This window comes from Gobio gobio (assembly GCF_949357685.1).
Source record: "Gobio gobio genome assembly, chromosome: 22".
Classification (NCBI taxonomy): domain Eukaryota; kingdom Metazoa; phylum Chordata; class Actinopteri; order Cypriniformes; family Gobionidae; genus Gobio; species Gobio gobio.
Genome location: NC_137118.1, coordinates 33944087 through 33958276, shown reverse-complemented (window position 1 = coordinate 33958276; position 14190 = coordinate 33944087). Strand labels below are relative to the sequence as shown.

General features: G+C 39.1%; 2 protein-coding genes across 2 annotated transcripts; both read left to right on the top strand.

Moving 5' to 3' along the window:
- Nucleotides 1-400: 400 nt before the first annotated feature.
- On the top strand, nucleotides 401-5674 carry dhrs13a.1 (dehydrogenase/reductase (SDR family) member 13a, tandem duplicate 1). Its single transcript, XM_079805397.1, has 5 exons — nucleotides 401-625; nucleotides 854-972; nucleotides 4328-4451; nucleotides 4554-4880; nucleotides 4975-5674. The coding sequence occupies exons 1-5, from the start codon at nucleotides 499-501 to the stop codon at nucleotides 5232-5234; spliced, it is 957 nt and encodes a 318-aa protein (XP_079661523.1). The 5' UTR covers nucleotides 401-498; the 3' UTR covers nucleotides 5235-5674.
- Nucleotides 5675-7674: 2000 nt separating this feature from the next.
- Nucleotides 7675-13840, top strand: dhrs13a.2 (dehydrogenase/reductase (SDR family) member 13a, tandem duplicate 2). The gene is made up of 5 exons (XM_079805398.1): nucleotides 7675-8444; nucleotides 8847-8965; nucleotides 9036-9159; nucleotides 9425-9751; nucleotides 13281-13840. The coding sequence occupies exons 1-5, from the start codon at nucleotides 8318-8320 to the stop codon at nucleotides 13538-13540; spliced, it is 957 nt and encodes a 318-aa protein (XP_079661524.1). The 5' UTR covers nucleotides 7675-8317; the 3' UTR covers nucleotides 13541-13840.
- The last annotated feature ends 350 nt before the right edge of the window (nucleotides 13841-14190 follow it).

Below are 14190 nucleotides of genomic sequence, written 5' to 3'. Positions count from 1 at the left end.
AAGACGCAAATCATATGGTTGGTTTGTTAAGAAAAGACGTGGTATTTTCTTTAAACAACCAGTCTTAACATTTGCATCTACTATATAATATAACACAGAGGAATCTGATACATTTACAATGAAGAAAATAACTATTGAGAGATCCATGAATCGCGTGGAGGCGAGATCAAAACGTGTCAAGAGGTCCAACGGCTCTGGTTCTCACAATCCTAGCAACAGAAGCCACTTAGCAACCGCTTAGCAATATGGTCAAGGAACACTCACATTTTTCCTCAGATTGTAACAAATATCTTACGTTTTCAGATGCACTCTCAGTCTGACGTAAATATCAGCAGCACAACAGTAGTGTTGTGTTCACTGTGTAATCGGTTAGGTTTTGTAATCTGAATGAACTGTGTCCAAGAGGGCGGGATTGGCTTCGTTCGTCTTCCTGTTCCAGTCTGGAGGAAACTGAGCTTTCATAAGCAACTATATAGATATTGCTCTGATAAATTGAATATGTTTACCGTTCTGCTTATTTGCGGAGGACTCGTTGGGTTTTACCTGCTGCTGTGCGTGACGGTGTTGCAACTGCCAAAATGTAAAAGTACAGTCAAACTGCACGGGAAGACGGTGGTCGTGACTGGTATGTGTTTGGATTTAACGTTAGGGCATTTGTTTATTGTCTACAAATCATTTTTTATCATTATTATTAACGTTAGTTTTAAAACAGATTTTATGATTTTCGTAAACACAACGCAGAACTGACAACTCGCAGCACTAACGTTCACACTCGACACACACACAGACAGGCATTCCTGATAAGCAAGTGAACAGATATGATTGATATCTGAGTGTGCTGCTTTACTTCCAGGAGCAAACACGGGTATCGGCAGGGCCACCGCGCTGGATTTGGCGAGGAGGGGAGCTCGTGTGATTCTAGCCTGCAGGGACGAAAGCAGAGCTCAGGCTGCTGTCACACACATCCATAGGGTGAGAGAGAGTGACCATTGTATGTCAACTAACGTTAGCGATGTTAGGTTCTTGAACGAATCGTTCTTTTGAGCCGGTTCTCAGCAAGTAACCGGTTGAGCCGGTTCATTTATCGAACTGAATCGAACTTTAGTTACGGGGTGATGACGCAAGACGTAAAAGCCGAAGTAGCCGACTAAAGTAGTCCGACTAAAAAAGAACCGAAAGAGCCGGTTCAAACAGCTGTCGAAGTTTGCAGAGGATTACCAAGGATTCTGATGATTGAGTTGGTGACGCAAGTAATGTGTGCTGTAGTTGCGTAATTTTCAGTCGAATCCGACGTGAAGGAAAGATTAATTTAATATGAACTAGGGCTGTCAAAAGATTAATCGCGATTAATCGCATCCAAAATAAAAGTTTGTGTTTACATAATATATGTGTGTGTACTCTGTTAATTATTATTTATATATAAATACACACACAAGCATATATATATATATATTTAAGAAAAAAATATTATTTTTATATATAAAACATTTATATTTATATATATTATAGATTATATAAATGTATATACAGTATATACATGCACATATTTCTTAAATATATTGATGAATGTGTGTGTATTTATATATAAATAATAATTAACAGAGTACACACACATATATTATGTAAACACAAACTTTTATTTTGAATGCGATTAATCGCGATTAATCTTTTGACAGCCCTAATATTAACACAAACACCATTAAATTAAGCGAATGAAAGGTAATAATCAGCAACATGCACTCACGCAAATAACTTTATTTGATTGTTTCAATATGCATTGACACAGATTACTTTATCTGAATGTTTCCTTGATATAACATGACACTGAAATGCATAAAAAGCATAAAAGAAATCATAAAAGAAATGCATAGTGCGTCAGGAGCCTATGAATCGGCTTTTTAAAGGGATAGTTCACCCAAAAACGAAAAATGTATGTTTTTGGGTCATAGATACACTACACTCACCTAAAGGATTATTAGGAACACATGTTCAATTTCTCATTAATGCAAAATTATCTAACCAACCAATCACATGGCATTTGCTTCAATGCATTTAGGGGTGTGGTCCTGGTCAAGACAATCTCCTGAACTCCAAACTGAATGTCAGAATGGGAAAGAAAGGTGATTTAAGCGATTTTGAGCGTGGCATGGTTGTTGGTGCCAGACGGGCCGGTCTGAGTATTTCACAATCTGCTTATTTACTGGGATTTTCATGCACAACCATTTCTAGGGTTTACAAAGAATGGTGTGAAAAGGGAAAAACATCCAGTATGCGGCAGTCCTGTGGGCGAAAATGCCTTGTTGATGCTAGAGGTCAGAGGAGAATGGGCCGACTAATTCAAGCTGATAGAAGAGCAACTTTGACTGAAATAACCACTCCTTTGACTGAAATAACCACTCGTTACAACCGAGGTAATCAGCAAAGCATTTGTGAAGCCACAACACGCACAACCTTGAGGCGGATGGGCTACAACAGCAGAAGACCCCACCGGGTACCACTCATCTCCACTACAAATAGGAAAAAGAGGCTACAATTTGCACGAGCTCACCAAAATTGGACAGTTGAAGACTGGAAAAACGTTGCCTGGTCTGATGAGTATCGATTTCTGTTGAGACATTCAGATGGTAGAGTCAGAATTTGGCGTAAACAGAATGAGAACATGGATCCATCATGTCTTGTTACCACTGTGCAGGCTGGTGGTGGTGTCGTAATGTGGTGTGGGGGATGTTTTCTTGGCACACTTTAGGCCCCTTAGTGCCAATTGGGCATCGTTTAAATGCCACGGCCTACCTGAGCATTGTTTCTAACCATGTCCATCCCTTTATGACCACCATGTACCCATCCTCTGATGGCTACTTCCAGCAGGATAATGCACCATGTCACAAAGCTCGAATCATTTCAAATTGGTTTCTTGAACATGACAATGAGTTCACTGTATGGTGGTTCATGCGTTCAAATCACAGGACTTCACTTGTTTCATTAGACATTTGTACTTACAAAAGTGTAATATTTGAAATATGTTCATTGGCATTTTATATGCAAATGCTAACCAATTAGCAGAAATAAACCAATTTGGTGTTTGCAAACATCGATGACGTGTTTTATGGACGGAGCCTAACCTGGTGGCAGAAAATGATAGTTCTGCAGTAGCCACGTAATAATCAAAAACATTAAAAAGTTCATTTCGAGTACATATCTCATAAGTTTTACTTTTTTCTCGCATTTCCGAGTTTATACTTCACAATTCTAAGAAGATGAGAAGTACAAGATATAAACTCGATATTCTGTCTAAAATTCACACACTGCACCTTTAAGGTTGACTTTTAATGTTAAAGGGATAGTTCACCCTGAAATGAAAATAAAGCCATCTTTTACTCACCCTGCTGTTGTTCCAGTGCCCTATGTCCTTTTATCTTTTTCGGACCTCAAAAGCAGAAATTTTAAAACTAGTCCTGCATGCGCTCCTCCATATAATGGCAGTGTATTAGCGACCAGGCTAAAACATTACAAAAATGATACAAAAGTATCACGCAATGATACAGTGAGATGCGCCATATGTGGAAAGTGTTCAGACAGGGATCATACTATAAGGTTTTGCGAGAAAGAAACGTATTATTCAGTAAAAATACTGAGCTCGGCCCTTACTCTGCGTGCGTTCCTGTGAGTACGTCAGAGCCGTCAGCAATACGGTTAATAAAACGGTTTATTTTTCGCGAAACCTTATAGTATGCCTCCTGAACACTTTCCATATATGGCACACGTCTCACTGTATCATTGCGTGATACTTTTGTATCATTTTTGTAATGTTTTAGCCTTGTCGCTATTCACTACCATTATATAGAGGAGTGTGTGCAGGACTAGTTTTAAAATTTCTGCTTTTGAGGTCCGAAAAAGATAGAAGGACATAGGGCATTGGAACAACAGCAGAGTAAAAGATGGCTTTATTTTCATTTCAGGGTGAACTATCCCTTTAATAATTTACTTATAATGTTAATAATTTTTAATTAAGTAAAAAAACAAACATGCAGAAAAATTATTTTCAACCCTCGTTCTGACCCAGAACCCAGTCCCAGTCAGTTAAAACTCATTATGATTGCCTAACGCAATTTCATAAAAATTATCACCACCCTCACTATTTCACGCGAGTTAGTGTTTTGAAAACATAATAAAAAAAATTATAAAATAAATATCAAGTAATATCAGTAGCGTAATATATACTGTTTTATTTAACAAATCTGTGATTCTATTATATTATATAAGTTTGATGAGTGAACATTTCATTACCATAATTTACTACTGTATTGTTGTGCAATGATTTGGAACACAGGAAACAGGAAACAAAGAGGTGGTGTATATGCACTTGGATCTGGCCAGTCTGAAGTCTGTGAGGTCTTTCGCCGAAAACTTTCTCAAGAAAGAATCCAGATTAGACATTCTTATCAACAATGCAGGTAGCTATCAAATACATGTAATTTTATTTTATGCATTGTTACAATTTCTTTGTTTTCAGGACAACTAATTCAAAATGTTGCTTTATTCTTTTTTCTGTGTAGGACTTGTAATTGGTGGTAAGACTGAGGATGGCTTTGGAAGGATCTTTGGCGTCAATCACCTCGGTCACTTCCTGTTAACCATCCTGCTGCTGGAACGGTTAAAAGAGTGCGGCCCCAGCAGAGTTGTGACTGTGGCTTCAATGGCCCATTTGTGGGGGAAAATTGATTTCAACTGCATCAACACTCATAAAGATTTGGCTTTAGGAAATTCAACATTGGACTTATTAAAGTTGTACAGTGACAGCAAACTCTGCAATATCCTCTTTACACATGAGCTGGCCAAGAGACTCAAAGGCACAAATGTCACCTGCTACAGTCTTCATCCAGGTCAGTAGGTGTTCTTTATTCTCTGAAAAGCAGGACTTGATGAAGTACCATAGGTCATATGCATATGCAGTTAACGCTGATTTATTTATTATAGGGGCCATCAAAACAGACATCAGTCGTCATGGCAGTCTATGGTGGCAGCTGTTATTGGCACCGATTTTGCTGCTTTTCTTTTCGGATGTGGATTCTGGAGCTCAGACGTCTCTTCACTGCGCACTTCAAGAGGGTCTTGAGCCCCTGAGTGGACGCTACTTCTCTAGCTGTGCAGCGAAGAATGTTCCTGCTAAAGCCAGAGATGACGCAGCTGCCAAAAAGCTTTGGGAAGTCAGTGAGAGGCTTGTTGGTTTAGCATGAGAGCATCAGTTTCATTACACCTGTATAGATTAGCACTTGCACAATTTAGTGGCACTTTGTGGTCAGCTGTATTTGATGCACCTCATAAAAAGCCTGTGTAGACTTTGTGGTTCATAACATGCTCTGGACGCAACTTCAAGAGTAATTTCAATTCCTCTAATAAATATGTTCTTTGACTGTTTTACAGATTGGGTTTGTGAAAATATCAAGTGTAACTTGTGGAAACCTGCTTCAGTTCCTGTAGTTTATGTGATAAAGTTTCCACTGCATAAAATTAAATCATGTGGCTTTGTCATACCAGGGTAAAGACGTAACACACAAAAGGCGTGTCCGAGGCCATTAACTGTGTTGAACATGTCACCTCTCCCAGTTAAAATATGTGATTGCTCTAGTAAAGGAACAACGTGTAACATGCATCACCTGTGGATTGCATGTACGTCAAGAGATGACAACAGTTCTTCTTTGAACCCAGTTACTCAATAACTCCAAAATGTGATTCAATATAGTTTGCAGCTGAATGGTGATGTCACCCTTGCTACAACATTCAAGCACTTTATACAATTTTACCAATAACTACTTTTATTTAACATTATGACCACTGATGGGTAAAGTGAATAACAATGATTTTCTCTTCATCACGGCACCTGTTAGTGGGTGGGATATATTAGGCAGCAAGTGAACATTTTGTCCTCAAAGTTGATGTGTTAGAAGCAGGAAAAATGGGAGAGCGTAAGGATTTGAGCGAGTTTGAAAAGGGCCAAATTGTGATGACTGGTCAGACCATCTCCAAAACATCAGCTCTTGTGGGGTGTTCCCGGCCTGCAGTGGTCAGTATCTATCAAAAGTGGGCCAAGGCCAGGGTCATGGGCGGCCAAGGTTCATTGATGCACGTGGAGAGCAAAGGCTGGCCCGTGTGTTCCGATCAAACAGACGAGCTACTGTAGCTCAAATTGCTCAAGAAGTTAATGCTGGTTCTGATAGAAAGGTGTCAGAATACACAGTGCATCGCAGTTTGTTGTGTATGGGGCTGCATAGCCGCAAATCAGTCCGGGTGCCCATGCTGACCCCTGTCCATCGCCGAAAGTGCCAGCAGTGGGCACATGAGCATCAGAACTGGACCACAGAGCAACGGAAGAAAGTGTCATGGTCTGATGAATCACGTTTTCTTTTAGATCATGTGGATGGCCGAGTGTGAGTGTGCCGCTTTCCTGGGGAACACATGGCACCAGGATGCACTATGGGAAGAAGGCAAGCCGGCGGAGGCAGTGTGATACTTTGGGCAATGTTCTGCTGGGAAACCTTGGGTCCTGCCATCCATGTGGATGTTACTTTGACACGTACCACCTACCTAAGCATTTATGCAGACCATGTAAATCCTTTCATGGAAACGTTATTCCCTGGTGGCTGTGGCCGCTTTCAGCAGGATAATGCGCTCTGCCACAAAGCAAAAATGGCTCAGGAATGGTTTGAGGAGCACAACAAGTTTGAGGTGTTGACTTGGCCTCCAAATTCCCCAGATCTCAATTCAATCGAGCATCTGTGGGATGTGCTGAACAAACAAATCCGATTCATGGAGGCCCCACCTCGCAACTTACAGGACTTTCTTGTGCTAACATCTTGGTGCCAGATACCACAGCACACCTTCAGGGGTCTAGTTGAGTCCATGCCTCACCGGGTCAGGGCTGTTTTGGCAGCAAAAGGGGGACCAACACAATATTAGGTTATGCCTGCTCAGTGTATATAGGGTAACATGGGGGACGATGCACCCCTTAAGAACAATGTGTTATAGGTCATAAATAGAAACATTTGCTAATTTAATTGTTATAGCACAAAATGTCAAATATTAAAAGAGGGGTTGCCCCTACTGGGCTAAGATATAATTCTCATTAATATTTATATGTTTTTAAGGTGCCATTAATGTAAACTACTAAATCAACTATTCTATTTAAAATATTCTATTTTGACAATTTAGTTGAATAATTGAATAACCAATGACAGACAAAGCAGAATCCCTATCTGAAAGGTAAAATTATTCTTCAACAGGCATATGAATATTTACTTATTTAATTGCCTATATTTTAATTGAAGATGTCATAATAGCAACACAGTTAAATCAAATTTAATGATTTCACTCAATTAACCTAAAGGTTTTAATGAAAGCAAAGGGTCCTTCTGTGCCAAATCTCTTAACCTTTGGGTCTAATTTTACATCAAAATAAAAATGTACTTTTACCCATAGACTGTGGCTTTTACCCCACAAATCTAAAAACATCAATGTCCACAAATCCCTCATTAATAAAGAGACACAATTTTATTTTTATTTTGTTTTCTTTTTTGTTGTTGATATTCAACATAATACTGTCATAGACCACTATTTTCCAGAGACACAATTAATTAATCTCAAAACTTTTTCGGCTGACTAAATTTTACAGATGTTGATATTCAGATGAAATCACAAAATTAAAAATAGCATAGCCATTCATCAAAAGTGGTGAGATGAGATTTTGTGTCATCTATGTTCAGGAGAAAATATTTAGGTGGGAGGTCATCTTACTTCATGACATGCTACCCTATATATATGTAAATAACTTATTACTAAAAATGTGTAGGTGAGTATCACATTTTGAACACCAAACTTGTAAGATAATTTTTTTAAATGTTTTTTATTATTATTTAATTACATTTTATTTTATTTGCTAAAAACAAATCAGGTATTAAAATTGGATTTTTATTTAAAATAAAACACAATATAAAGAAAATAAAACAGCTCATATAAAACCTGACCCCCTTAAAATATCAACATTTTATGTGAAGGCAGCTGATCTGTAAAAATAAACGTAGCTTACTTCTTTCTTAAGAGTTTAAAGCTCTATTTTGCACCACATTCGTTAACAAAACATGATGAGATATACGATAAGACAGCAATCTTTGAGATTGAACTGTGTATTGTTTGCTTGAGCACACGCAAACCGGTCCTGTGAGAGACATGACGGGGGAAGGAGAGAAACCCCGGACCGGTTTATCAGGCTCTGGCCCGGGCGGAGTACATAAGAACAGCCGGCTGAATCTTGCAGGTCACAATCATGGTTTATCTCATCATCGTCGCTGCTCTCATCGCAGGTCTTTATGTCGTCTTGGTGGAGACGTTGTTTAAGAAGTCCAAATGTAAAGGAACCGCTGATATGACGGGGAAAACCGCCATTATTACAGGTGAGGTTTGTGATCAATGTTCTCACTGTGGTAAACACAACGCACCTGTGGAAAAAAATGCCTCTTGCGTTTGTCGTCTTTACTTTGGCTTTCTCTTTCAAATGTGATCTCAGACACTGTGGAAAAACTGGGAAAAATATTTTCGTACTCCGTAGCCTTTTTGTCTTGGTTTCCAGTACTTGAGAAGCAAAATGAATTGTTTTACTAATACATTTATCAAGAATAAGTGAGTTTATGCTTGGTTAAAACGTTTTTTAAAAAGTCAGTCCTCTGGTAAGAAAATGAATCTTGATATTTGTAATAGAAAATAAGACAAAAATACTAAGATTTTTTTGTTGTTGTTGCTGTAATCTTGGAATATGTTTTTTTTGGTAATTAGAGCTGTTTGGTTTGATGTTTCAGGCGGGAATACAGGTATCGGTAAGGCCACAGCATTGGATCTGGCTGGTCGTGGAGTCAGAGTAATTCTAGCCTGCAGAAACCAGAAGAAAGCTGAGACAGCTATAAATGACATCAAGAAGGTGAGGACTATCACTTAAGACCACTGATTCAAGAGTTTTGAGTGCTTATTAACCCATGTTTGTTGTTCAGGCCACAGGAAGCAATGATATACTGTTCATGAAGCTTGATCTTGCAAGCCTCAAATCTGTGCGAGCTTTTGCTGAGACCTTCCTCAAATCTGAGTCGAGACTGGATCTGCTCATCAATAATGCAGGTTAGCCAAACCCTCAAAACTGTTTCAAGATTGGGAAACCAAAGGTAAAAGATCCCAGCAGTCGTGTGTCCAGTGTGTCCTTGAGCAAGGCACATTACTCCATGTTGCTCCAAGGGGATTGTCCCTGTAATAAGTGCACTGTAAGTGGCTTTGAATAAAAGCGTCTGCCAAAAGCATAAATGTAAAAGTTTGGCCATCTTGATTGACCTCTTATCTGAATATTAGGGGAAGCATGGCCCTGCAATCAAACGCTTTTTCTGTTTAGGTCTTGTTGCGGATGGTCAAACTGAGGATGGTTTTGGCATAGAGTTTGGAGTCAACCATCTTGGACATTTCCTGCTCACATGTCTTCTGCTGGACCGTCTGAAGGAGAGTCCTGCTGCTCGGGTCATCACTCTATCCTCCATGGCCTATCGCTGGGGCAAGATTGATTTCGATTCTCTCATCGCCACCAAAGACCTCGGGTCAGGGAGATACAGCTGGCAGTTCTTCCAGGCCTACTGCAACAGCAAACTCTGCAACGTCCTGTTCACTCACGAACTGGCCAAGAGAATGAAGGGCACAAACGTCACCTGCTACAGTGTTCATCCAGGTAAAAATCATACATGATATGTATAGTTTAGTAAAATGAATGTTCTGCCATTATTTACCCACCCCCTCATGTTGTTCAAAACCTGCATGATTTTTTTCTCATTTCTTTTTACATCATTCGAATTCCACTTTTTGCGTTCCACTGAGAAGTCGTACAGGTTTGGAATGTCACGAGGTTGAGTAAATGATGGCAGGTTTCATTTTGGGGGGGAAACGTTCTTGTTCATTCCAGATTCGAGTTTTACATGAAAATAGAATTTCAGTGTTTGTATTTCACTTTCATTCAATGTTTTTGTAATTGTTTATGAAATTCACTTGCAGCAAACATCTTCATGTTAGGTCACCAAAATTTCACTGGCAAAAAGGTCTATTGTTACATAGTGAAGAAGAAAAATATGAGACGGGAGGAAAAGCCATTTGGCAATGCTTTTGTGTTCCCCTGAGAAACTTTGCTTTCACTCGCGAAGAACACAACGGTTTGCAAGCGAACGCAAAGTTTCTTGGGGTAACAAACTAGGGCTGCATGATATATGGTTTCAGCATCGATATCGTGGTGTGCGCATTCGCAATAGTCACATCGCATGATGTGCGGTGTCAAGTATAGGGAACGTAGTTGATCCGTACGGGCAGCTTCAACCCGGTTCAGAATGCATGTGATTCGTGGATTAATTGCAAAGTTTAACCGTCATAGTGAAAGTTTATCATTTGCAAGTCGAGTCAGACATCAAGTGCAAGAGGACTCTGTGCGCACACAGACAACACGTGAACACCGAATCCAGTTCTCTTTCCCTTTCTTTTGAGCTTAAACGGACACATGCACGCAAAATGAAGTCTCAGCGAGTATCCTCGTAAACAGTCGGTTATGTGTTGTAAACAATTGAGAAAGGAACAGATGTGTGTAATTTATATAGGTCCGTGCATTCGTCTTAAAGGGACAGCAGCCTTATGTACCCACAGCTGTTTGTGTCACCAATGGTGCTCAAACAACAAAAGATTAACCATGTCCCTTCTTCACCATGTCCCTTTAGGGGCTCCGTACATTGTATATTGTCAGTAGTGTAGCAATGAATGAAACACCACTCACACAGAAATCACTTTCAAAACAAACCTGAAAAAGCATACTGTCTAGTAGGTACGAAATTTGGTTTGAAACATTGCGAACCTTAAAAAAGTGTGTTCTGTAGTCAAGTGTCATGTTGTTGTCACATGACCTACCAGAGTCAGTTGTGTCGTTTCACTGTTATTCACAACTGGATTCATGGGATAGTAAAGTGTCCATTGAATGGAAGCATCAGGTTCCCTTTCGAACGGTCAGTCGTACTGCGTCGAAAGACGCACTGGGAATTCTCCTATTCTCGAATATACTGAAGTAATTTGTAAAATCACGCAGTGCTACTGCCCAGGCAAAACAGTGTCGGGATATCTCGCACGCTATTGGCTGGCCAGTGGGAACCGCATGAACCAATGGCAGAACAGCGTAATCTGAGCAAACCAATGGGCACAAAGCCTGCAAAGCTGAACGCAAAGGCCCGCGAAAGGGGTATATAAAATACGCTGTAACAAATCAAAGTGGGGACACTCAAATGTAAAATCACCTTTTAATAGTTAGTCACTTTAAAAGTCTGTAGGCTATATTTTTTAGAAATGCAATAACTTACTCTACGAAAGTACCGATTTTATTAAACCTCTATAAAAATGACCTGACAAAATGCCAACTCTGAATATATATGCCATACAAATTGCAACTGAGAGGTCTGAAATTTGATCACATGTAGTCTTAAGGCTCATTCACACCAAGGATAATAACCATTGGAATCTCTCAATTGTCAGCCAATCAGTATCCAACCTGCTGTAATGAGCTCAAGCATTTAAAGCGGCAGACAAGCACGCGCTTAGAATATACAGAATGATATTGTCTGCTGGTGTGGACGCTAATATAGTTATTTATCTGTATAATTATTGTCCTTGGTGTGAACGGGCCTTTAGGCAACCCTCTACAATGCGAGTAAATCATTCACATTTGCAAGTAAATCTTCACTCTGGGCGACTAAACAATATCTATCATTAGCCATTGGCTAATAAATGCTTAGATTTTACTCGCCAGTGTATGTCTAAGAGGCTAAGAATAAGTTTAGCATAGATATATTTCCACTCGCTGAACACTCAGAATGCTCTCCGTCAAGTTCAGTTCAGCTCAATGGATGCGCAGTGTACCGTAAACTCCAGTGTGAAGGCGCACAACTCGCTGTCGCTTTGAGAGAGAACGCTGTTTCTCACGCACACACACACGCGCGCAAAGAGGGAGAGTCTTACATATCACACAGAATCGACGCGCTACATGTAAACCATATACTTTGTTGTATTTTCCTGTCAAAACAACGGAATTAATTTGGAATTATTCAGCTTTTAAGAAGCAGGAGATATGCGGTAGTGGGCAGGACTAATGCGCAAACGGCAATCTCATTGGCTGGCGCTCATCTATTACCGTCACTGTTTTGATTTTTAGCAAATCAGTTTGAGCAACGCTGACAACGTGATTAATATTCATGAACCCAACAGCTCATCAGTCTTTAGTGCATTGTATATTGTTATTAAGAGTAGAAATAGTAGTAGTATTATCTTATTAATAATTAATATGATCTATTACTATGATACTTTTTTACAGAAACACAGAATGACCAATATTATCAGTTCTCAGTATAAGTTCAGTTAAAATATCAAACATGAATTTGTGTGCGTGTGTGTGTGTGTATAAATACACACAAATTAATGTATATATTTAAGAAATATTTGCATAATATATAAGGTAAGAAGATAACTTAATCTCTTAATTTCTTAAATATACATGTGTGTGTATTTATATACACATAATAATTATACACAGTACACGCATATATTATGTAAACACAAACTTTTATTTTGGATGCAGTTAATCGTGATTAATCGATTTGATACCGCTAATGTAAACAAAATGTCTGGCGAGTAAACAAAAAAATGTTCTAGCCAATGGCGATTATATTGCCACGGTGTGTGTAGAGGGTTGCTTTAGGGTACGTTTACACGACAATGATGTACTAAAAAACAGAATTTTTCTTGCATATTTTTCAACGTTTTCACATGCAGACCACAACATGGTCAAAACGACCCCGTTCACATGGATTTGCGAAAACAACTAAAAAATGTGTATTATCCATGCCAGGCTAGTAGATGGTGATGTCACTTAGTAAAGAAACTCTACACCCTATATACTGAACATGTAATGCGCATGACGTCGCCGTTTTCACAAATTCACGGTTTGGTGGTTTACACAGAGGCGATAGTGGTATCGTTTTTAAAAAAATACAGTTTGAAACCCATTTTCCAAGTTTGCATTTTCAGGGTCCTGAAACGCCGTTGTCATGTGACTGAATGGCCAAGACGCGTACGTTTACTGCATAAACGTAAAGGGGGCGTGGTCAAAAAGTTTGATAACCACTGGGTTAAACCTATGGGTTAAACAAACGCTTAATATTGCATTACCCCTTTTGCAGGTGTTGTAAAGACCGAGCTCTCCCGCCATGTGAGTCTCTGGCAAAAAGTGTTCATCGAGCCAGTGGCTAGACTGCTGTTCCTGGACCCAAAAACCGGAGCCCAAACGACTCTTCATTGTGCCGTCCAGGAAGGAATTGAGCATTTCAGTGGACGTCATTTCTCATGCTGCGCTGTGGAGGAAGTAACTGCCAAAGCCAAAGACGATGCGGTGGCCAAAAAGCTTTGGGAAGTCAGTAAACGACTGAGCGGGCTTTTGTGAAGCCAGAGGAGCTGTTTTATTTCTGGTAGATGGAAACCGTCTGTGAACTTATTTACCCCTAGAGGTGGGGGAAAAATGAGTATGAAGTGACAGTGATTTTTGTGTTTATGGACGCATAATTATTTACAAGGTTTACAGTGTTTTTTTATTTGTATGTTTACATTAAATGCTATATGCTGGGGTGAGGTTTTTTTTACGGTATTAAAATATGTAACTGAATCACCTTTATCCTGGTTGTTTTGTTACTGTATGAAATTATATTTGATTATAAAATCCAAATCAAATAAACATGAGCAATCTAGTATTTTTTTTTTATGACACAATACCCAACATAATTCAAGTAAATTGATTGAGACAATGAACCTTTTGTTGCGCATACAGTACTATAGTAAAATTTGGGGGGTTTCTCGCATGACACTGATCATATTTGGGAATATGTGGCATATGAAAGATTAAAAAACCCAGATCGAAGAAATTGCAGCTCTCAAAATGAGTGACTTGTTTGAGAAAACATCTTAAATGTGTTTTGATCTATAATTTCAACATTTTATGAAATGCTGTATTAAACTCATTTCAGAGCTCCGTTTAGGTCATTACACAAACATATCTGCAACGTTTTAATTGGAAGGTTAGTTTACATGGATATTAAA

Excerpts from the sequence above, each read along its gene's own strand:
- dhrs13a.1 (XM_079805397.1), top strand. The coding sequence starts at position 499 with ATGTTTACCGTTCTGCTTATTTGCGGAGGACTCGTTGGGTTTTACCTG. Across the intron at positions 626-853 it reads GAAGACGGTGGTCGTGACTG|GAGCAAACACGGGTATCGGC; the intron begins GTATGTGTTTGG and ends CTTTACTTCCAG. Across the intron at positions 4,881-4,974 it reads CTGCTACAGTCTTCATCCAG|GGGCCATCAAAACAGACATC; the intron begins GTCAGTAGGTGT and ends TATTTATTATAG.
- dhrs13a.2 (XM_079805398.1), top strand. The coding sequence starts at position 8,318 with ATGGTTTATCTCATCATCGTCGCTGCTCTCATCGCAGGTCTTTATGTC. Across the intron at positions 9,160-9,424 it reads TCTGCTCATCAATAATGCAG|GTCTTGTTGCGGATGGTCAA; the intron begins GTTAGCCAAACC and ends TTTTCTGTTTAG. Across the intron at positions 9,752-13,280 it reads CTGCTACAGTGTTCATCCAG|GTGTTGTAAAGACCGAGCTC; the intron begins GTAAAAATCATA and ends CCCCTTTTGCAG.